At 35.5% G+C, this 22,595-nt stretch overlaps 1 protein-coding gene across 1 annotated transcript in view; it reads left to right on the top strand.

Annotated features, from left to right (window-relative positions):
- The window catches only part of LOC108237370 (CUB and sushi domain-containing protein 1), a 390,396-nt gene extending 368,455 nt beyond the window's left edge, over nucleotides 1-21,941 (top strand). Inside the window, exons 63-75 of the mRNA XM_017418738.3 lie at nucleotides 2,787-2,960; nucleotides 3,075-3,141; nucleotides 3,290-3,396; nucleotides 3,919-3,992; nucleotides 4,592-4,703; nucleotides 4,837-5,016; nucleotides 5,381-5,443; nucleotides 6,155-6,316; nucleotides 8,631-8,743; nucleotides 11,045-11,132; nucleotides 11,416-11,542; nucleotides 12,433-12,495; nucleotides 14,690-21,941. Coding sequence (XP_017274227.1) covers nucleotides 2,787-2,960; nucleotides 3,075-3,141; nucleotides 3,290-3,396; nucleotides 3,919-3,992; nucleotides 4,592-4,703; nucleotides 4,837-5,016; nucleotides 5,381-5,443; nucleotides 6,155-6,316; nucleotides 8,631-8,743; nucleotides 11,045-11,132; nucleotides 11,416-11,542; nucleotides 12,433-12,495; nucleotides 14,690-14,849 — 1,490 coding nt within the window. The 3' untranslated portion in view covers nucleotides 14,850-21,941. The remainder of the gene's footprint in view (nucleotides 1-2,786; nucleotides 2,961-3,074; nucleotides 3,142-3,289; nucleotides 3,397-3,918; nucleotides 3,993-4,591; nucleotides 4,704-4,836; nucleotides 5,017-5,380; nucleotides 5,444-6,154; nucleotides 6,317-8,630; nucleotides 8,744-11,044; nucleotides 11,133-11,415; nucleotides 11,543-12,432; nucleotides 12,496-14,689) is intronic.
- Nucleotides 21,942-22,595: the final 654 nt, after the last annotated feature.

Below are 22,595 nucleotides of genomic sequence, written 5' to 3'. Positions count from 1 at the left end.
TTCCACATTTGATTGAAAAGACTCTTACGGATGGGGACACTTGTCAGTGTGAGCCAATTCTGCAAAATGAGCAGGGTTTTGTAAACCAATTGTTGAACTTTTACCATGTTGGCCTAAAAACTTTGAACAATGACAAAGCATAAATATTCATATGATAGTTCTGCTATTGCTGCAGAAAAAACTTAGAAAACAAGGTAAATTTAGAGAGGAATAAAAAAAAACAGTATTTCAAGGTGAGCTGATTTACTGAAATTACAGACATGAACTGAAGGTTAGAGCAGGTAATTCGAGACACAGAAAGATTAACCTTTTTCCTTACAGTAACCATGCTGAATCATTTTTTCTTCACTGAAAACATTTTGTTCCTTCACAAACTCAACCAAAAAGTAAAATAAAAAAAATGCATTAACTAAAATGTGCTGTACTGTACAACAGCCTAGTTTAGACTTGTGATTCTCAACAACAGTAAAAAGGGAATGTTTCCTCCTCCCTGCCGCCTCTTCCCACAAACAGGAAATCTCCTGCTGGCTCTCTCAGTTGCAGAGACTTTGAACTGAGATGAAAAAAGAAACCCACAGAAAACAAGGATAGATTGAACTGAAAGGGAACCAAAGGAAGATGCAGAGAGTTAAAACAGAGAAGTAAAAGATACTGTGGGTGATAGAGAATGACTTGGAAACAGGAAACTGAAACTGAAAATTATAGTTGTAAAGGAATAATAAGAAAGCACGTAAAGGAAATGACTTTAAGATCACTTCCATTTGTTTATCCGCTTTCATTTAATAATTTCCCTGCTATAGTGCTCAGTTTTGTCATTTTGCATATTGGTTTAGTTTTCCTGTTTTCATTCTCTTTGTATTTAGACAGAAATAAAGAACTTTTAAGTGTGAAAGGAAGGAGAACTGCAGGGATAGCATGGTGTAATATGGGGGAAAAATTAAAAACACAGAGATTAGGAGAAGAAGAATTGGGTTGTGAAAAAGGAAGAGATTAAAGCAAGTGAATGTTAAAGGAAAAAAGGAGAGTGTGGTGAGAAGGAGAATGCAAAAGAGAATAAGGTGAGAGAGGAAGTGAGTGATGGGAAAGATCAAGAGAAGCAAATCAATACCTGCCCCCAAACCTGTAAACACACCGTGAGAAAAAGGATCAGGCTCATAAAATGTGTTGGCTGGCTGAATTGTGCCGAGAGAAATATGCCTAAAAACAAAGGAAGGGGGAAAATGGCTGAAAAGGCATGAGAAGGAGACCAAAACCGCAGCGGGGAGGGCAAGAAAGAGAGGAAACCCTTGGACAGAAGGATTAGCAGGTTCGGTAGATTTTAATAATGTATGGAAACAGAAAGGAGTCCAGTGACCAGCATGCAAGAGGAAAACAATGTGGAGACGTGAAAAGAAATAAAACAGTTTAAAAACCTTCAGTTGCAACCACAAGTGTTCTTCAAGCATCACAGAACAGAAACACTGGCCTTGAATATTAAGTGCTGAAGTCAATAAGAGTGTTCTCTTCCATTTTTAGACAGCTGGAGTTGGTTCGATAATAACAAAGTTGTTTTTATGGAGAAGAAAACACTCATACAGTGATTAATTTGAATCCCCGTTAGCTTCTGGCCAGCCACCAGCTATTGTTCCCGGAGTCACAAAGCAATAAAATGATGAACTGCATGCTTTACAAAACTGGCAATGACTTGTGTGCAGGTGTGTGGATTTTTATGTGGGACTAACAATAAGCAGAAAGCACTGTAGAGTGAAGAATGATTAATATGAAAAGATGACACTTTTTTATTTTTGGTTTGTTTGGGGGCATGACTTTGGAGACAGACATTGTTTCTTAAGGATGCAGGTGACATACAAAGGCAAAATTAGTGAGCTGATTAATTTGCTTCAGGTTGCTGCTGTTGCCTTGAAACCACAGTGTTACTAAATCACACACATATATATGCTAAACTGATGGGAATGTCTTCATTTTTTTTATCACTGTAGTTTCTAGGCAACCACAGCAGCTTATGAAATGATCATCATCTTACTAATTTTGGCTTTGAATGTCACGAGTATCCCAAAAAGAAAAGTCTGTATCTGTTTGTCGCTGTTTTTTGTTTTTTTTTCTATGCGTGTGTGCACCATGTCTCATCACAGCAGTGTGAACAGAGCATGACACCATCTGTCTCCTACTTAGAGAAAAAATACACTGGCATTATGAGATGTTTGAGGCTAGTTTGTGGTTAGTTTAAGAACTCTGAGGATACAGGTTAGCATGATCTTCAACGTTAACATCATGAAAAGCTGGGATCAGTGATATATTAATCCATTTGGTTAATCAGAATTTGATATAAAGCTCAGAGCTGCTTGATCTAAAAACAAGATAAGCTTTCTGTTCACAAGAATAATTTACCATTGCCATCAATGTCTGACAAAAAAGAGCACCCAAAAAATGTAATGATTGAGGAAAAACTCACAGTCTACCTGTTAGTTTTTATGAAGCCTAAAAAGTAAACTCAAGCCCAGTTCACACAGTACTGTTTTTTTTAGATTATGTAAAACTTTGTTATTGTTTCAACCGTGCATCTACATGGAAGCAGTATTTTAGGAGCTCATAAACTGTATTTTTCAAAAAAGGGTTCCAGAGTGAAAACCCTTTAAATGGCATCCTTGTGTTTTTGTGTGATAGATGTGTGATTTATCTACATACACCTGAGTAAGAAATTGTCTGACCTGTGCTAAAACACGCTGCGCAGGTTGAGAAGAGGTCATGTAAATCATGTTTGTGCCATTTTTGTGTGTTTGTTTCAGTGATCCAGTGTGGCCCACCCATCCAAGTGCTTTTTGGGAAGGTGGAAGGGACGGATTATTCCTGGGGATCCAGTGTTAGCTACAGCTGTTTTCAAGGTTATCAGTTGTCCATAGCTGCTGTGTTAACCTGCGAGGGGAATGGGACTTGGACAGGAGATGTTCCACAGTGTTTGCGTAAGTTGTCACTTGACTGTCTGTGCTGTAAACTGCACTTCACTAAAGTTCGGCTGATGCACAGCTCTGTCATCTACTTTAGCTAAAGCTCTAACTGTTATTGCGTTTTTATAGCTGTCCTGTGCGGTGATCCTGGTTCTCCTGGAGGAGGATTCAGAGAGGGGAATGCCTTCTCGTATCGGTTTGTGATTAAATCAGATCTTTGTTTTGTTTATATTTACATTATGTGCTTATGAAATATTTAAAGCTATATAGTTGTTAATGTTTGCCTACACACTCTTGTTATTCCCTTGTGTTTTTGTATGTAAATTTTACTTTTGCTGTTACAGGTCAGAGGTCACGTTCTACTGCCACGCTCCCTATGTGTCGGTGGGCTCAGCCTCCAGAGTCTGTCAGGCAGATGGGAGTTGGAGTGGTCAACAACCAACCTGTATAGGTAACTCAAAGAAAAGACACACAATATGTTTTGCCTTCCAAAACATGATAGATGTACAATATATGACCTTTTTCGAAATATGAACAGTGTGTGCAACACCATAAAAGAATAATTATATTAAAATTATTTAAATCACCTGTGCATATTGGAAAACTTGGTTAATTTTTTTTAAACCCATCTCTCTTCTGAGGGAGTTACATTTAGGCCTGACTACATATGGATTTTATTACCTATTGACTGTTTTAATCCTAAAAGTTTACTAGCAAAACTGTATGGATGAGACGTATAAATGCTAAGCTTTTGTGCAGCTTTTTTAGTATCAATAGCAAATCATGGAATGACTTTAAACAAAATAATAATAAAACAATATATATTCTTCCATATAATAAGTGCAGGGCACAGGACTTGTACACTTTTACACATTATGTGTAAAATATCAGAGCCCATCCTTAACTTGTACAAGAAGAACAACATTAAACATTTATTACTTATTGTTTACGTTTGTGTGCCTTGTGAGTATAGACCCAGCCTTCAACAGCTGTCGTGATCCAGGAACTCCAGCCTACGGTATTCCAATCATGGCCCAGGGCTTCCAGGTGAGAACTATATGTTTCCTATAAAAGATTTCTTTAAAGTTTCTAAGTAGGAAGTTTTAGTCAATTTAATTTAAAAATTGCTCATTTTAACAACATGATTAAATATTGTTTTGCTAAAATAACTCTTAAAATAAGTGCTCTAGATTAAATTCAAAACTTTTAAAGAGAAATTAAAAGGGTGTCAGGATGAATGGGCTGCATTAAACATTTAGCTGACCTTTTTAAAACAGCAGCAGAACTTTACCACTTTTATCAAATAAGAGGATGTGCCAAAAAAACAGATACAATCTGACAAAAAAAAAAGCGTAGAGTTGAACCAAGTTGAATGGCTCGGCTAATTGCATAAAGGCATTCTGCGAGTTGTTCAGGGCAAATGAGCAAGTATACTTTTAAAAGTCAACAGTTTATAATCATTTTTTTAATCAAATTCAATCCCAAAACAATACAGATGATCTGAACGATCAAGAAAGAGGAGTGTGAGCATTGTATTTATTGGAAGAAAATGTGTAAAAAAAATTCAATTGTAAAATAAAATCCCATTGTTAAGCCGAGGTGGACTTTAAAACAATGGTTCTTTTGTGTGTTTTAATGATAAACAGGTTGGCAGCAGGATTTCCTTCAAGTGCCGCAAAAATTACCACATCCTTGGTTCAACAACTAGAACGTGCCTGGAAAATCTCACTTGGAGTGGAACTCAGCCTGAGTGCATAGGTAAGGAAACAACTTGAGATACAACTAATATTTGTCTTCATAAAAATAAAACTCAAAGTGCCAGGTTGGTTGCTCTGGTGGAGATGATTGTGTTGTCAGCATACACATCTTTTTTCTTTTGCCCAACCCTCAGCTCATTCGTGCAGACAGCCAGAGACCCCAAGTAATGTGGATGTTCGATCCATGGACCTGCCTACGTTGGGATATACTCTGATTTATACCTGCCAGGAGGGTTTCTATCTGTCGGGAGGATCAGAGCACAGGACCTGTAAAAGTGATGGGAGATGGTCAGGAAAACCGCCCCTATGTAAAGGTATTCATTTCTCATTTTAATAAAAAGGTACTGCTTTTAAAATCGTCTGATCAAGTGCCTTCAAATCCTAATGTTGTAACAAACATGTATTTGGTTTGTGCAGATAAATGTAGATCATATTGATGACATTTGTGTTCTTGAGTTTTAGTCTCAGTCTGAAAACTGGAGTGATATTCTTGTTTTATTTTGTACATTTCTGACCCAAGCTTGTTTCAGAAATGAGAAACTAATTGCTATTAATATTGTAATGTGTAAAAAGATTTTTCACAGATATTTCATATTTTCCATCATGACTGCAGTTAATGTACAGTTTTTATTATTTTAAGTACCATGTAAGCTGAACTAAACTGTTTTTAATTTTCAGTTGGAGTGAAAGTAAATCCCAAAGGCAGAGGAGAATCAGACGTACAGAAGAACAAAATTCGGGGTTTGTGGAATAAACATTATTTCATTTTCGCTGGAGCCTCTTTTTGCCCCATTTCAAATTTAGTTTGTTAGATTGTTTTTTGTTTGTTTGTTTTTGTTGTTGTTTTGTTGTTCCTTTTCCTCGAATAACCAAAAGTTTTCCAGACAGACATAAACATTAAGGTCGGAGGTTTCAGAGTGTGCCACTTTTGCAGCTCACTGTGTGGATAAACGACCTTCAAGAAATAAGTTAAAAACAAAAAAAAGTTGTGTTAAGACTTCTCATAGTTTCATAAGAAGTAAATAAATAAATCAAAACATTCAGCTGCAATACCATGAAACGTCGGAGACATTTTTCTCCTGGATATATTCAGTTAGAAAATCCAGCAAGAGGAGGAAAAACAAGAAAAGACAGAAGTTGGGCAATTTTAGTGAGAAAACTGCAACAGCTAGGTTTAAAATGGGTCATATGTCTAAATGAATCTGGGAATCACGCAGGCAGGTACTGATCCAAAAAATGTGTACAAACAAAACAGCCAAGCGCATCTGGGCAATAGTCACCTTAAGATTTTTGTTACTATCATCCTTTTTCATGACCTTTAAAATGTATGTATGTCTACAAAAAGTCTTCAATCGAATATATGTACTTGCATCTTTTAGTTTAAGAAATAGTCAACTTTATAGGGAGCATGCCAATAGTATGTTTTTTTTTCTTTCTCTCTCTCCCGTGCAGTTCCAATGGATGTCTTCTCTCCAAACTCTGAGTGGAGTGGTTTCTATGAGTATTTGGGAAAGAGGCAGGCCACCACATTTACAGTCACTGGGTTCAATGCAAGCAGTGGCCGGGTCAACGTCACATTACTGGAAACCAGCGGGGTGTCAATCAGACTGTCAGGTAAAAGAAAACTAAATAATTAGGCAAATACATTTGCCTTGAATGCATTACCAAAAGAGTAGTATTTTCAACCTGCAAATGATTAAAAATATACATCTGTACTAATATGTCAGTTATTTGAGTCAGTTTTATTTTCTTAGATGAACAAAAGCACTGGAACTCTTAAAATATATAATATATGAGATGTAAGTGACTTAAACCCCAATGACCTGAACAGCATAAGCAAATGGAAAGTACTTTGTGTGTGTATTATGTATACAGGATATTATGTTTTCTGTGATTTAGGGTGAATCAGAATCCAGTAGTGGAACATTTTCAGGTTTTAAATGCAGTGTAAATAACACAAGAACACTGATGGTATAAGTACAAAATAGGAAAATAAAAAATCCAGCTGTCAACTTCAACTGTCTGTGTAGAAGCTGCTGCAGTTCCCTATATTGCATATAATATTTATAATCACTGACAGTTTGCTTGGAAGAAACCGAGCAGTGGAGCATACAGATGAGACCAAACTCTGATGAAGTTAAAGGTTCATTCATTCATTTCACAGGAAACTGGCAACCTCATTTACACTATAAAAACACTATCGAATGTAGGAACACAAACAGGAAACTGAAGAACAAACTCAAAACTATGAAGTCTAACTGAAATTAAAAACCCTATACAACATAATTTAAGCAGTAAACATTTGATGAAAATTAATTATTTTAAAGTAATCTGATTTTGTTTACATTTAACTGCCTAAAACTAAAAAAGAATGAAGCTTTGCATTGTTCATCCAGTTTGCAGGTTCACAGTGAGTAAAGCTGCATTTCGCAGGTTCTATAAAGACGAAGTGGCTTCTAGGACAAGTCTTCTATAAGTGCTTGAAAGACATGATAGAAACAAACTAATATAAGGAGATAAAACAAGAGTGAGGGCCTTATAGATCAATAAAATGCATTGTCTATCACATGACCACCCAACCTTAAGATTACAGTGCAAAACGATGCGTACTATAAATTTCACCGGTGATAAATTTTAGTACAAAGTCGTAAACAACAACTCAGGGTTTGAGACTTGTAGCTGAGGTCTGCATGTGTAAAGGAGCTCCATAATGAAATTCTAAAAATGTGCTGTGACAACTTTTTTTTTTCCACAACGTAGAAGAAAACATGATTTACTTTAGTAGAAGAAATCTAATTTTTGTTTCCCATGATCACTTAGTTTGATCTATTGATTATTAGATTATTATTAGATTAGTGACCGGCGCAGTGATTTAAATTCAACTAGCTATTTTAATTCAGCTTTTTACTGATAAAAAGAAAAAAATCTGTAAAAGTAACAACACAAAAAGCAAAAATTATTAGTCCTGCTCATTCTTATGTTTTGTGTGTAGGTGAGCCAGTGTTTGTAGAGGACTTAATGGTGATGCCTGATATGAACAGTTATGCAACTTATTGAGGTTTTTTTTTGTTTTGTTTGTTTGCTTTCAGCATTTTTTATTTTATTTTGTTTCTGACACTAGAGGCAATTATCAGTGCTGAAAAGCAACATATTTGTCTTGCCTAAAAAATGCATTTGGTTTTATCTGCATGATTAACTAATTTATTTTTTTTCTCTTTCTCTCTGACAAATGTAACTGAACAAACCAGCTCTAAGGAATGATCAACATTCACTCCTCTCCCACCATACAGTGGTTGACAAACAGTGGCATTGGTGGAATTTATTTAGAAGCTGTATATCTGTTCCCCTCTTCACCAATGCCAGAAATAAATTGTAACCTTGACAACATAACCTCCAGCAGGGATCAAGTGTACATGATGTAATTTGTATTTATGTCTACTGGAGATATATAGTTTCAATGGCACTAAAGTAACTACTATGTGCACAAAACTAATTATGCTTTACATTCGTATTCGACTTTCAGCACAATTTTTTGTTGTTGTTGTTGTTTTTTTTATTTTATTTCATTTATAACATGTCTTACATGGCTTTGTCATATTGATAAGCTAACATCTTTGTGTTTAAACAATAAAAAACACATAGCTGCAGGGTGAATGTCACTTCTTCTCCAGTAATGTGTGACATACTTTGCAAAGCAAAGAGAAAATGATCATTCAAAATGTCAAGGTGGCTCCTTTTCTCTGTTTGTCACTCAGTCTGTTTGCCTTCCTCCTTACCTCTCAGTCGAAGCCCTTTTTTTCTCAGTCATTTTTTTTTTCTGCCTTGGCAAGTTTGAAGGCAAATTTGAAATTAATTTGCTGTATATTTATAGAGGGTTTAGGCACTAATCAGCGTATTTGCATATTTATGTAAATTTTCTGTCTTTTAGGTACCTATAAGTCAGAGGAAAACCAGCTGCTGTTGAAGGTCTACCAGGTGAAGGGGCCAACGGAGCATTACTACAGCAAGTTTAAAAATGACAACTGGGCTATGGATGGATATGTAAGAAAAAACTTCTCTCACTGAACTTAAAACATCTATTGTAATAAGCATTAGTAGAGACATATTATGCTTAAATACTGATTTCAAAGTTAGCACACTTGCACACTAATCTGAGTTGCTTGAACAGAATGTTTTCAAATCCATTTGAAGATGTTTGATGTTTCAAACTAAAGAATGAAGAGTTTCAGGATGCTATGGGAACAATCACACTATGTTGAAGTGTCACTGACTTACCCATCTTTCCTGAGTCATTGCCACTTATAAGTTGTTTACCTATTGATCAACATATGAAGTGTCAAACACGTCTCATTGTCTCACCAGTTGTAAAAATGCCCAGTGAGGAGAGTCAAACCTGCATGTGAGGTAGTTTTTACCTGAGGCCACCTGTCTCCTCTGCTCCTAAAAAAAGGACATTACTGTCCTCAAAATAGAGTCCCCTATCCTTGAGATGTGGGTGGACAGCTAAATTTTGGCCTGAGGATCTGGCTTTTCTGGGCTGTTCCATGCAATGTGAAGTTATTATTTAGATTTTCAATTCACTGTTAAAAGCCCCACACAGCTGCAGTGGACTGCACACATGACTCTGCTCAGCTTGTGTTATGAACCGGCAAACTGCAAGGTTGAAAAGGCCATGCTGTGTACCACACTCAATCAAAAGTGCAGAGATAAATAAATAAATAAATTCTTAAAAGTGATTGGCTACCGGGATTAGTTTCGCAAGCTTTCCTGCTACTTTGCTGGTCGGCTTCCCTGTAGAGAAATGATATCACTGATAACTCTTGTGACTGGGTGTTTTGTTCTTGTGTTTTGGTCCAAAGGTGTCGTTAGGTTTAATGTTTACCAGGGTGTTGTGTTTGAAGAAAACAATACTGTTGCTCCTACTTGCTTTTCCTCCCTGTTTTATGCTGTTGGTTTTTTTTTTTGCATTTTGAATTTCTATGTAGACTGGTAAATGTAATTTCTTTTTGTGTGGCATCGTAATAAGAAGCCTTTTGGTTTTGAAGCCTGTGGATATTTGTCTGCTCCTTTTCAAATAATTGTTTTCAGGTTCTTAGAGTAATAAACAGTGATTATAATCTTGCCTTATGAACTTGCCCTATAAATTGGGCAATGTAAGTTTGCAAGCCTTGAAGAGGTGGAATTTGTAATTCCCTACAAATTCTACCAAAGCCTCTGACAACACAATGCATTATATTTCTTGATATAAATTGACCATTTTGTCGTGTTATACTTCTCAGTATTGACAAAAAAATTATAGTCGTCTTGTGTGAGATGTCACTTTACTGGTGACTGTGGACTGAACAATTGCCTGTCTGTCATACCGGCAGCAGTTAAAGATTGAATGTGCCTTTTTGTCACCATGAGTTGCCCAGACATGCAGGCAAAACTTCAGGAAAGTTAATCTTCCTCACCAAGAAATTGCTCCAGCATGTAACTCTTTGGGCACAAACTTGAGGCTCGTTTATGGTGGAATTGTTGTACGGTTACTTTGTACATTCATAAATTTCCAGTCAAGTGTACAAATGGTATTTTCCATATGAGTATGTTCAGTCTTAAAGTCTGTTTCAAGTCACGAGATGTGACAGAAGGAAATACAGAAAGTCAGCTCTGTGTGATGTACAATGACTCCTGCAGACTTTTCTTTTCCCCTGCAGCAGTTCAGTGTTATATTTAAAGTAAATACTTCATAACGATCATGTCTAGAATAAGGTGCAGGGGTGTGGGAATACAGTCTCTTAGCCGGGAGCTTAAATTTCACTTGTTGATATTATTGATGCTTGAATAGGTATACATGAAAATTGGAGGGGGGAAGGAGACAGTGTAGAGAACAGACTATCAAATGAAGCAAGATAAGGCTGATATTTAGAGGTGAAAATGTATTTTATATCAAATTTATGCAGTGAAGTTTTAAAGAAAACAAGTATTTTCTTAACCCACCAGATCTACATGGACCACTTGGACAGTAAAATCCAAAAACACACTTGTGGAGTATTTATTTCTGTTTTATACTTTACTCACCATGGCAAATGGGACTCCTATGATGTAGCAAATCTTATGCAGAAAGGATCTGGTAAAAACAAGCAGCAACTGTCTGTATTACATACTGTAGATACAAAATTGACATTCAACAATTTCCAAAAACTAATTGTAAGTATGGTTGTATGATTTCATTACTTCAACTCTGATAATGAGAATAAAGTAAAAATTGTTAACCTGAAGTGATTCATCTACTATCAGCTGCATAAATAAGTTTGCTCACCTGTTTCTTCTTATTATTTTTTATTTATTTTTTCTTGGCAGGTTACCTCAGAGTCTGACCAGAAGACCTTTGTTTATCAGGGGCACATTCACAGTAAGGATTTTGGCAAGTTCCATCTGACAAGACAAGGTGGGTCAGCTTGTCGGCACCAACACACTGTATTAACAACATTGTGTATACAAAAAAAAAAATCATCAAGTTGAAAATTATTTGTTTTAAAAACACCAGTCAGATAAAATAATCTAGGAACAGCCACAAGAAACAAAGAATACGGACTGCAACTGCAGAAAGCACATAGAACACATGCACAAATTAGTGTTATAGTTTTTATCTTTATGTATGTGTTGTTGTTGTTTTTTTTTCTTTTGTTTGTTTTTAATGTGTGTGTGTGTGTGTTTGTGTGTGACTGCAGGTCCTGTAACCATGGCAATGGATCCATCAAACCTTTACACAAACAGCAGCTCTGTGGCAGCAGCCATCTTAGTTCCTTTCTTTGCCCTCATCCTCTCTGGGTTTGCCTTCTACCTCTACAAGCACAGGTGAGCTACATCCTCAGTGTCAGTCTGTCAAGAGAAAAAAAACATAAGCAGTAGAGAAGAATACCAAACAGCTGTTTGTTCTCTCTTTCTGTAAACAGCTAAATACAATTACAAGTTTGATTCCCTAACAAAAGCAAAGTATCATTCTGTTTTGCACTGTTAATATATGTATGTATATATATATATATATATATATATATATTCTATTTATCATTGCTTCATAATTCCTCTTTATTTGTACTCATTCATTTGTGATAATCCAAATATTCTTTAATTTTCAGACACTTAGAAATTTGTGAATATGTCTAAAACTTTGAATATACAATGAAGACTAACCTTGAATTACATTTAAGCATTAGCATTCCTACAAATCAAACAAAACACCTAAATTACCCTAAGATGACAGTTAAAATTACTTCAAATAAAATGTGACTTGTTGGAGACTTTTGTTATAGTCCACAATTGGGGATTTTCAGACATCTGCATTTCAGCATTTAAAGGTCTTTCAGAGTCTTGTGTTGCATTGAACAGTAAATTTTAACCAACATAAATCTCTTTTCTTGTAATTTACAAAAGATCTGTGTTAGAAATGTCTGTGTGCACCAGGTCTTGTGGTCAGACTTTTATGATTAAAACAACAACCTTAGTCTTGCAGTTAGCTACCTCCTCGTATGCACCCTACTGTCTAGATAGTATTATAAACTTTGATTACAGAGACATGCAGGCTTGCTTTATATTAAAAAAAATATCTGCAGTATTTTTTGTACATTACAATACTGCTTGATTTAGACCTGTATTTACCAAGCACATTACAATATGTTATACAATCTGGTTGCCATTCAAAGTATGAATCCGAGTTGATGTACATTAAAGCTGATGGTTGTATGCAGGACATTGTCTGCTGACACAGATGACAATGAGAGACCAAAAAACACCTGGGGGCCTGGCGGCAGGTAAGACTGGCACCTGTCATCCATGTGGTTGTAACAGCAACCAGACCTCCGCCCGCCGCCACATCCTCCGTCAAATTCCTCATCTCTTGTTTATGTTTATTTTTCAAATTGTTCTTTATGCTGTTTAGTAAGGCTGCACAACTGACAAAGAGATTTATCACTTAAATGTTGAAACTAAAATACAACCTAAAGGTTGTTATCTAACCTAAATCCACGTCTAACGCATGGAAACTCCTTATATCAGTTAAATGTAATCAGAGTGATATTTTTCCGATTAGGAAAAATGCATAAATAATCTGAAGGTTTTAAATCAGTGCAGCCCTACTGTGTCCAAACAGCAGTCATTTAAAACTGTACAAAGACATTTTTTTTTGTCCTTGATCTCATTGTCATCTCTCTGTCAGCATGATGTCATCAAGAAAATACTTTGGCCAACTACAAAATGCTTGACTGAAGCAAGTTACAGGCTTACCTTTATAAGTAGTTGCTTTCGAAAGGCTGTGTCAGACGCTTTTCTATATTTGGCATTACTTCAGTCTGTAGTTATTAATAGGTTTTTATTATGGCAAAGTCTGCAGGCATCTAGACCAATACAATGGCATCCAACAGTCTTAAAAATTATTTCTTCACACGCCAATGTAAAGTAGGAGCTTAAATGAGAAACTAGGTGTGTGTGTTTGTGTGTGTGAGCGCACTGCAGTTTTTCCTGCCATGGCCCATTTGTCTGTAGAGTATCTATAATACTGTCAAAGCAATTATGTGTACCATTTTTCATTCTCCCAATAAAATGAAACTTTTTGCACCTACAGCCACCACCAGTGCAGTGATTTAAGCTACTGCCATGCAGGGAGGTCTGCAGGGTGTGTTGATGTGTGCACTTTTGTAAAGTAATGGGTTGAACATGTAGGCTAGGCTTAGTGGCTCCCCAGGGCTGGATTTTTACCAGTGCGCTCACACACACACACACACATAAACGTACATGCACTCTTAATGAGGTCAGAATCAAACAGCAGCAGCACTCCTCCCTGCAAATATTTCCGCGGGGTTTGAGAGTAAGTGATTAGATCTAACTGGATTATAGGACTTGATTATCCAAAAATGTAATCTCCTTCAAACAGACAAATAATGAAGGGGTAGTCATATTTCACAATGCATTCATTCAAACATCTGCATTAAATCTATCAAAAATTCTTATTCAAGCACACTAATTTATTATAAATATACACATTTTGAAATCTAACTATAGATGCACTCTTGTAAGACCAACAAAAATTGTCAGAATAACTAATTAATTTTGATACCTGTTTTCACTGCTTGCATTTTTATCTTATTCATAATCACTTTACCATGAACCGGCTCATCCAAAACTAAACAGGTTGACTTGTAAGTGAGTCAGTAATTAGTATGAGTTTGTTAGTGTGTTTTGTAGAATTTGTTTTTATAAAATTTGTATATAAAAAAGGTTTAGCGTTCAATTTTTCTTTATTCTGCCATATTCTTCCTGCCAAATGATCCTATTTCTATGATCATCTGTCATTCACATTTTACTTCTCTTAGTGATACCTGCAGATTTTGATGATTTTCAGAGCTTTTTTACAGACATTTCTTCCACAATTTCCTGGTTTTATTTAATCAAATCAGTTTTTTTTCTGCTTGCAAGTCATTCATGGTACTATTTCTTTCTTTCTTGCTTGCTTTCTTTCTTTTTTTCTTAAATAGATACATAGATAAATTAATAAATCAGTCAATCATTAAATATTCATACTATAATTAAATGTCATTTATTTTTTATTTTATATTCTTTTAGTGATCAGGTCATCTTTTACTCACCTAACAGTATTCACAATAACAAATATTTTTCTCTGGTTTCCAAACTTTTGGAAAAAAAAAAAAAAATATATATATATATATATATATATATATATATATATATAGAGAAAGATACAAAATGGCAAACCCTGTGTGTTTTATTTAACTATGCAAACATTTTGACAGTTTCTGAATATTAAGACAAGATATTTTAGAAAGCAACTTCACTTTTTACAACTGTGTGTCCAGTAATTGTAAAGTTCTTTCTAATTTATTTTTATTTTATTTATTTTTTATATATATTGTCTTTTTTGTTTTTTTAGATGCCTGTTTAGTTCTGGTTTTGCAGTGCCATTAATACAATGTTGCTTCTCTCTATTTTTAGGACACGCCCAAAGGTCCAGTTCAATGGCTATGTTGGCCATGAGAGCTCCAATGGTCAGGCCTCATTTGAAAATCCAATGTATGACACCAACATGAAGCCCACGGAGGCTAAGGCGGTTCGATTTGATACAACGCTGAACACAGTCTGCACTGTGGTGTAGTGCAGCAAACCTGCCACCGCCTGTTCAATGGTTCAACCACCATGTTGCAGTCCTGCAGTGTGGTGGAACCAAACAAAAGAGAACAAACATATGTAAGATTTGGACTTTTCACCATGAGCAGCCTTTGTGTAACATGCTGGTCTCCTGTCAGCATACTCCTCACAGCTCTTCTCCACATCCTTCCAGATCAATGGTATTATTCACCTCATTTTTGAGGGAGATAAACAAAAAAGAATAAGTTAAATCAATTAAAGAAGTAGACAATGACCTCATCAAATAACACTCCTTTTAGGAGCTTAATACCTGGACTGGAGTTGTTATTAAGCACTGTTCAGTCAACAAGGAAAAATCCAAATTGATGTTTTTACCCAATTGAAACTCCCCCAAGTTTTTGGTCAACATCTAAAATAAATTGACACTACTTTTTTTTATCGTGAAATCTCTGTACGTTAATCTTAAGGCTCTTTAATACTTTCTACAAGTGAACAATAGTTGATCCTATTTTAAGCCCATGCCAAATTTAGGCAGTAGTAGGGGTTTATTAACCTCTTATACTGCAGGCCAGACATCCAGTAGGTCTGACCAACATGAGGATTTTCCTCTGGAGAAGCTGTAAGAGCACTCCACCTTTTTGTTCCTTCCAGACATTGGATGGTTCCTGTATGTAAACATGAAGCATCACTGGTGCTGGACCAAAATTCTACCACCGGCCTTCCATCACTCTGGATCTGACCAGACTAAACTTTGAGACACAATGACATTTCTCAGATGCCATTTTAGTAGAAACTAGTGCTGATTCTACAGTCTGTGGTGAAGTTGAAGACCAAATGCAGTCAATGCAGTGATAAGATCAGCCACACTAGTTCTATTAAAGAAAGTTTATGCAGTCATGAAATAATGTTAAACATACCAGTGTCAAAGGGAAGTAGCAGATAGGTTTGACATGTTTTAGCCTACGTAGAGAGCTGAGCAAGTAGCACGACAATCACAAAGTTGATTTAGTTATTATTAGGTTTTTAAAAAAAGGTTATTGTAATTTTCATTACCTTCTGACACTATTTTGCCTTTTATGACAAACAACAATTTATTTCAACTAAACAGGCTAAAACATTGCAAACCAAATGTAATCTGTTAGCTATATTTCTGTATGGTTTCTTTTTTTTTTTTCTTACATTTTCAAATACTGGATGAAGGTACACTCCGATCAGTCTTATATAGTATTCCATAGTAACAGAAGGCAAAGTGTCAAACAACAAAACCAGTCATTTGCATTGTTCTGTATTTGCAAACTAGTTACTGGTTCCCAGAGCCTTGTCAAACACAATCAAAGATTCTTGTCCCCGGACTAGCCACAATTCTGTGCTTGTTGGCTTAACAAGTGGAAGCCTCAAGGCAATAAGCTGTCAGGAATGTCAACTGCTGCAATCAACTGTGCCCAAATCCAGGAAATGATTTGTCCTCTTGTAACTCTGGTTCGGACTACCAGCCAAGGGATGAGTGATTCTTTTTCTACAGTGTACTCTCCAGCCACAAGTTCAGAAATAGATCAACAAATTAGCAGACAGACTGGGAGACTGACAAAAAGTGGACAAATGGACACAAACAAAAGTACAGTTAGTCACCTCTGTCAGTCAAAATAATAAAAAAAGAGACACGGACATGTTGGTGTGAAAATAGAGGCAAGGAGTTGTCTCTAATTGTCTCTTTTGACATTTTTCTTCAGTGAAGATATTGATGAACAGACTCATATGTTCTAAAAACCCAGTGGCTCCTTGGGACTTCCCAAACTGCTGCTGCTGGGGACCCCTCCCCCCCCAAAACATAAACTTTATATAAATCGCACAAATTTTGCACTAGTGGGTGTTATTTTCTTTATATATTTTTTTTCTTTTTTTGTCAACTGAATTATGGAAGAAAAAGACAAACTTTTGGGTCTTAAATGGCAAAAAGAGTCATTCAAAAAGCAGTTTCATTGAAAAAAAAATCATCTATCTTTAAAAAAAAAGACAACAATATGACTAAATACAGGGTTAGAGTGTGTTTGTATATACACATTTATATTTCTCACTCCCTGTTAGCAGGAATGACTAAATGCTATATTTTTTGGTTTTGTTTTGTTGTTGTTGCCATAACAACATGACCACCAGAAAGTTGGGAAAGTTCACATGTGGACAACTGAGACAGATAGAAATGGTGTCACTCAAATATCTGCCATTTTTAGCTGTTTCTGAAAGCTTTTACTGTTGCTGCAAAATTATATATTTAAACAAAAAAACTCTCAAAGAGCCTCCAGTTTATAAATTCCACTATCTGTTAACTGGCAGCTCCCTGACTGAAAAACTGTAATCTGCTCACATTAAAATATGCGTTCACTTCCCAGAGGAGTAGGCAGTTTTAGATTTCAGAAACAGCTTGCGACCATTTCTCGAACCTTCTTTAAGAAGGTGTAACTGCTTTAAAAGGTAAATGTTCCTTTTTGTTTGCTGTCCATCTTTCCAATACATTACATATCTGATGCAGGTGGTCCTGTTTGAACACACCTTTTTTTAAGAGCACACTGTTATGTGATTGGTTTGAGAATTGGTCACTTATGGCAAGAGTCAAACAAATACATTAGAAAGACAACATGCACATTTAGTCAAGTTTTGTCCCTTGAGCGCTCCCATTTTTAATTTTTGATTTAAATTTTTTTTTTAAGAAATACCTCGTGTGCAAAGAGAGTAAGTCAAATCCTGCCTCGTAATGCTGGAACATCACTGTATCAAATACACAAGCTTAGCAAGCCCCTGTTTTCTGGTGACTCGAGTCAAAATGTTGCTCTCGCATCCATAAGCCTGCAGAACCCAAGAAAATCCATCAGTTTCAAATCACTTACAAAGCTTGTTATTTCTTGCAGTGTCCTTTCAAAATATTCCTATTTTCTAAAAGCTGCTGCACTTGGTTTAGATAACAGATGTAACTGCTTTCAGTGTGTGTCTTTTATTGTTTTCAAGCCTGTTTCCCATTTCATACATATTGTAGTGGGATTACTTTTACACATCCAGTGTTTACTTTAACCCCCAAAACTTTTTGTATGCAAAATGATATATTTTAATTATATTTCCCATGCCTTATTATTCAACCCCAATCCATATCACTGTCACAAAGCATAAAGTCTTATTCCATTCATTCACACTTAAAGTATGACATTGTGCAAAGACATATACAAAAGTCAGCCTGAAGAAAGCTTCCAAAGTGTTTTTTCCTTGCAAAAACTAGTTTCACACAAATTAGTTGATTTCTACCATAAACTCCAATACATTTAAAAACAAAAACCTGCATGAGGAGATTGCCCAACTGTTGTGAGATAAGCTGAAACAAATTTGTGGAAAAATGGCAGTTTTTATTTACATTTTCATCTCATTTAATTGAAAGTGACTCTACTGTAGACCTGAGCGCTGCAAACAATAAGTGGTGATTATGTGTGGAAACACAACTACAGGATGTTGTTGGATTTTGAACAGCCATTGTCAGCCTGTCATTTACAGCCCTGGTGTCAGAAGGATTAGCGCCGTGATGCACAGAAAGCAAAAATATGCAAAGATGGCTAAAATTCTTGCAGTATTTCAGTAAGACAGATGACACAGACTGGAAATCTCAATGCAGGAATAAACAAGACATCTGTAAACAACAGTGGAGCATCTGCTCACATGGTTATGAGCCAGCTCTCTCTCTTTTTTATTGGGAGAGTGCACTCTGTGCCTCTATTCTAATTGATTTGATTAATTCAGCCTTGATTTCCTATGGAGTCAAGAGTGCATAATAGAGCCTGAAAATTAGAGGCTGTTTTCAACAAGCATAATAAAAGGTCTATTTTTTTTATATAATTGTAGACAGAGATCCGATCTCCTGGGGTGTCTGAAAGATAAAATTTAGACTTTGTTTTATTTTAGCATGTCACAACATAACTGCACTAAAGAGCTTAGATTTGATATTTTGCATACGCACAAAAAATTAGCCAAATGCAAACTGTTTTGTAGTACAAATACATAGGTTACCACTGATTTGAGTCTTTAAAATAGTAATATAAGTCATCATCACTGCATAGTAACCCCTTTTATTCTGAGTGTCAACACAGATTTTTAACCTTTTAATATTTCCTTTAGTAACCAGTTTTATAGTGACAGGTGCCATGTACCATTTCGACTCTGTTTCATTTCAATAGCTGAATAAAGTGAGCCAAGTCTCTGCTGAAAATGTGATAGGCACATTTATCCACATTCAGTCTACTTTGTTTGATTCAGGTGAAAAGAGTGCAGTTAAGACCTCATAGTCACTTTAGTGGCTTCACATAAAAAAACAGCTTTGCCATCAGAAGCATTTATCATACCATGAAAAGTTTGCTACTACTACACCACAAAATAATTGTCTCTAAAATGAATATAAATTTAAGGTTTAATGTTTAAGTTTGTTTTCCAGGGATATTTTGGCCAATTCGCAGTAATGTTCTATCAAGTAGTTATTAGTGGTTAGTACCCTATCAGCAAAGACATCAGAAATAGAGAACAAAATATGGACAACGAAGAAGAAGTCGTCCTACGGGTGTCAGCCTAATAGTTACAAGACTGGTGCCAGGGATGATAAGGTATTAACTATTGATAACTATTGGATACAACATCACTTTTAAATGGCCAAACTATTCATTTGAGCTACCTTTTGTTCTTCTTGACAAATGGAAATTTGCAATGTTGTTGAATGATGTTGTAGCCTTCTTCTGATATGCCCCCGATTGTTTGGGGAATTGTGCATATGACAGAAACAACAACAGTGGATCCATTTTTACAATCTTTTCTTTAATTAGCTTTATCCCGTTTGTCAAAACATTTTCTGCCATCAATAAACTTTCATCCTGCTATGAAAAGGTAAATTGTTGAAATCAAATGGTGAACCATGTCAAAGAAAAAACAGTGTTTTAGAAGAACCTCAATCCATGCTGGGATTGTTCTTTGTATTTTGATGTCTTGGTAATGTCAATCTTATCACCACCTGCTTGCCTGGCTTGGGTAGTTTAGCCATTCTGTTAGAATTCCCGCCTTTCATTTAAATAGAGATTTTCTTTTCTAACAAAAAAAACCCATATCCATTTAAAAAAATCTATTTTTGAAGTATCGTATTCAGGGCCTGGGTTAGGCATCATTATTTCAATCTAAAATTCAACTTCTTTGAATTCAATGCAAGTAAGGTTTTATTCACTTACTGATATTTCTCTAATCCTGTCCAAGAAATGGTTTTTATCCACCCAATCAATAAATGTGAGATGAGATCAAGTAATGTTGATAAAATTCATTAAAAAATATCTCAAGTTCTCTTTATGAATCTACTACTTTACATTTTATATTCTTAAACCCTGAAACATTTACACTAAACAGATTTACAGTTTACAGGAAGTTTACATCATACATGTGTTCATATTAATTCTGCTATTTGTTTCATCTTATTCTCAACAGTTTGAGTAGAACATGCTGGTTTAGATAAAACAACAACAGCAACATAAACTTAAGTCTTAATTGGGAAATAAGTTTTTGCTACATTTTCTTCCTTCATAAGTGCAACATGTGAATAATTCTCATTCCAGCTCATGGCTGCTATTACACTGAGACACCACCCAAATTAGCGCTGTGGTGAGAAGTCACACTGAGCGGATTCATTCCCACTAACACATATTGACTCTTAATGGTTGTTGCATTTAAATGGGTACTATTTTTTTTTCCTTAATTTTTGATGGCCCCTGTGGCACAGAGACAACATGGACAAATGGCAGGTCCTTTACAGAAAGTTACTATCATCAATGGTGTTTGCTTTTTTAAACATCATGACACCTCCATTTTCATCACTGTCGTTTTTCACCCCATCATCATCATGTGCTGCTGAACTTGAAGTAGGTGCAAAAGAAAAAAAAAACATTTTTGTACAGAAATCTATTTTTTATGGAGAGATTTGTAAAAAATAAAACAAATTATTAAACAAGCTGTACTTTTTATGATTAACAATGTAGGTACAAATAAAATCTTGTTCATTAAAGTCAATGTTTTTACTGTTACACACCATGTAAAGCTCTATGGTTCAAACTGAGTATCAGATATTAAAATATCAAAATGTCATAACCTTCCTCTTTTTCTGTCCATCATGGCTGCTTTTACACAGGAACAAAACTGTTTGTAGGACCTGATTTTTTTTTTTTTTTAGGCCAGAGAGATACTTATCTCCTAATCGCACCTAAACAAAACACAAAAAAAGGAAAGAAAAAAAGCCGAAATTCTTCTTTTGCAGCTTAAGGGCCGACATAAGTGTTTCATTTGAACATTAAAGCTTTTAAAAAGTCATTGAAATGATACATGATTATGTAACTGTACACAAAACAATTTGGGTGTCAAATGAGTTGTGTTTTTTGCTTTTAGATTCACCCTTTTCAGCTGTGTGGAAAACACCAGATGCTTAATGTTAAATAGTCATGAATACTTATGGGTTGAAAATGGCACTATCTTTACAAAATGTTCTTGTGTAACAGCAGCCCTGTGTGGCTGATATTAATGAATATATCTTGCAGCGGGGTGACTCTCAGAGGTGCAAAAGATTTTTGATGAATTGTTTCCTTTACAGCCCAAAATGTGACCTCTGGTTTCAACGAACGAGAGATCAGCCTCTCTTTGTGTAGATGTCCAGAGTTGCACTCGAAACATTGAATTGCAGAAAATTTAGGCTCCAGCAGCATGATCAAATTCACAACAATTTTGAAGGTTTCTTTTTTGTTGCTAGTAAATCTACACTGGTACTTTAGGATTTGGATGGATGGGAAATTGTATTGTTTTGTCCTTTAACGAGACCATGAGGGGGGAAATATAATGGAGTGTTATAAAGAATTAAATAACAGTTTGTGAATGCAGCCTCACAACCTGCTGTTAAAGAGACTCACAGTTTATCTGTCAGATATTTTGGAGACATTATTTGAGAATAAAGTTTTTTTATACAATAATCCCAGTTTTATTGATTTTTGTGAAGTGCTCTCATGGCTTAAAAACTGGTTTCATGTTTCGTTTGGCAGAATATGATACAACCTCCAGTGCATGTATCCACCAGCATTTATTGTAGGTGAGTAGGAATTAATAAAAATACAGAAACTTAGAATGGATAGATATTAAAAAAAAGAAAAATGCATGTTCAGTGATTATATTTGGTCTTCTAATTAACACAAATGCCCAAAAAATAGGTTCTAAAAATATTCACTCCTTTTTTTTATACGTGCACTATAAAGTTGGGTAACTTTTAATTAATTGTTTTAAGTGATATGGCTAGCCTAAGAAAAAGTAAATGCTAATTACTTTTACTTTTTTTTTCTCAAAGATGCCCAGTTAATTGGACCTACGCAGCTGAGCTCTGCTCCTCTGTAAAGTGTAGACCTGTAAAAGACACAAAAACTGTTTGGAGACAACTGTCCCTTCCAACAAAATATAAACTGACAATGTTTTATAATTTATTAGAAGATGGTTTTTGTCAATGCAGACAGAAAAGCATGGCGGTGACAGTGTCATGTTTCTGGGTGCTGCAAGTAGCAAGGAGATCATTTTAAGGAAGAATGAATTCAGTTACAGAAAGAAATAACTACTATAAGCAGTTTAAGATCTGAGAAGTGATTTACCAGCTAGAATAACTTTGACCTGAAGAATAGAATCATAAAAATGCAGGAAATCTTTTCTTTATTGTTGATTA

The sequence above is a fragment of the Kryptolebias marmoratus genome, linkage group LG15 (assembly GCF_001649575.2).
Source record: "Kryptolebias marmoratus isolate JLee-2015 linkage group LG15, ASM164957v2, whole genome shotgun sequence".
NCBI classification, from domain to species: Eukaryota; Metazoa; Chordata; class Actinopteri; order Cyprinodontiformes; family Rivulidae; genus Kryptolebias; species Kryptolebias marmoratus.
The sequence above is the reverse complement of the archived record's forward strand: the minus strand, read 5'-3'. Positions and strand labels throughout refer to the sequence as shown.